At 35.2% G+C, this 1430-nt stretch overlaps 1 protein-coding gene across 1 annotated transcript; it reads right to left on the reverse strand.

Moving 5' to 3' along the window:
* Positions 1-481: 481 nt before the first annotated feature.
* LOC131661664 (uncharacterized) lies at positions 482-1224 on the reverse strand. The gene is made up of 2 exons (XM_058931275.1): positions 695-1224; positions 482-587 (listed from the first exon to the last, which is right to left on the reverse strand). Exons 1-2 carry the CDS (start codon positions 1222-1224, stop codon positions 482-484), a joined length of 636 nt encoding a protein of 211 aa, XP_058787258.1.
* Positions 1225-1430: the final 206 nt, after the last annotated feature.

Consider the following 1430-nt stretch of genomic DNA (forward strand, 5'->3'; position numbering starts at 1 on the left):
AATAATCCACCACCTCATTTAAGATTAGGATGCCATCTTGAATGTTCCTTTGCGATATAAAAGCTGACCGAGAATTGGAAATCAACTTGTGAATGTGTGACTTGAGTCTAGAAGTAAGAAGTTTGTACAAAATTTTATACAGACTTGAAATCAAGCAATTAGGTCAAACGTCTTCGAGAACTTGAGGATTTTCTCCCTTATAAATCAAAGCCAAGAAGGAAGATGTGACTGATCTTGGAAGTTTTGCCTTAGTGAAATTTTTTTTGCAAAGTTGAATAAATCATCCTTGATGAACTCCTAACACTTTATATAAAAAAAGCATATTAAAATTGTCTGGGCCCGGACTCTTATCACCTGAGCTACTCCAAATAACCTCTCTAATTTCTTCCAAACTAAAAGGTTCTTCAAGCAGAAGACTATCCTCAATAGAAAGATGTTTGAAAGAAACCTCTTCAAGGGTCGGTCTATTATGAACAGGTTCTTAGAAAACTGATTCAAAGTAGGATTTGGAAAGTATCTTCACTTCCTCCACTTTCTCGATCCAACCTGAAGAGGAATCAAAGCCAAAAATATGTTTAACTTTGAACCTAAAATTCATAGATTTATGAAAGAAAGTTGAATTAGAATCGCCTTCCTTAATCCATCTGTGCCTAGATTTTTGCCGAAGAAAACTTTCTTTGAGTTTAAATGTTACCATAGTAAGGAAAAATCAAGATTCAAATTCTCCCCTAAAAGATCAGGCACATCAACAACTGCATCCTCCGCCTCCGAGTTCAAAACATGAAGATTAGATACTGGGTCTTTAACATTCAAATTGATGATGCCAAAGGCTTCAATGTCCCACTGATTTAGGAGAATCTTCAAGTTCTTCAACTTTTCTTTAAATATGAAAGTAGGATTGCCTTTAATATTCATGGAACACCAAGCCTTAGAGACAAAAGGAAGGAATTCCTTATGATTCACCCACATATTGAATAATTTGAAGGGCTTAAGACCCCAATTCCTCGAACTCTCTTTTAACCAAATAGACCTATGATCAGAGGTATCCCTACAACAAACATACTGATAATCCAAATTCCATATTTTCAACAAATTTTCTGATATGAGAAATCTATCAAGACTATTCATCCCCAAACCATCCACCTTGTACCAAATGAATTTAGCCCCACATAAAGGAAGATCAATCAGCTCCATATCAGAAATAAAGTCTACAAAGTCTCTCATTTCAGCTCTATTAACCTTCAAGTTATTGCCTTTCCTCTCCCTTGTATTTTTAATCGCGTTAAAATCACCCTCATGCAACCACTCACCCCGCCACTTTGATTTCAACTCCTTCAAATGTTTCTAAAGAGTATGATTTTTCTCAATGGTACAACCAAATTAGATATTTTCCAAATTGATAGACATACCTTTCCAAAAGAAATAAACAC

The sequence above is a fragment of the Vicia villosa genome, linkage group LG1, assembly GCF_029867415.1.
Source record: "Vicia villosa cultivar HV-30 ecotype Madison, WI linkage group LG1, Vvil1.0, whole genome shotgun sequence".
NCBI classification, from domain to species: Eukaryota; Viridiplantae; Streptophyta; class Magnoliopsida; order Fabales; family Fabaceae; genus Vicia; species Vicia villosa.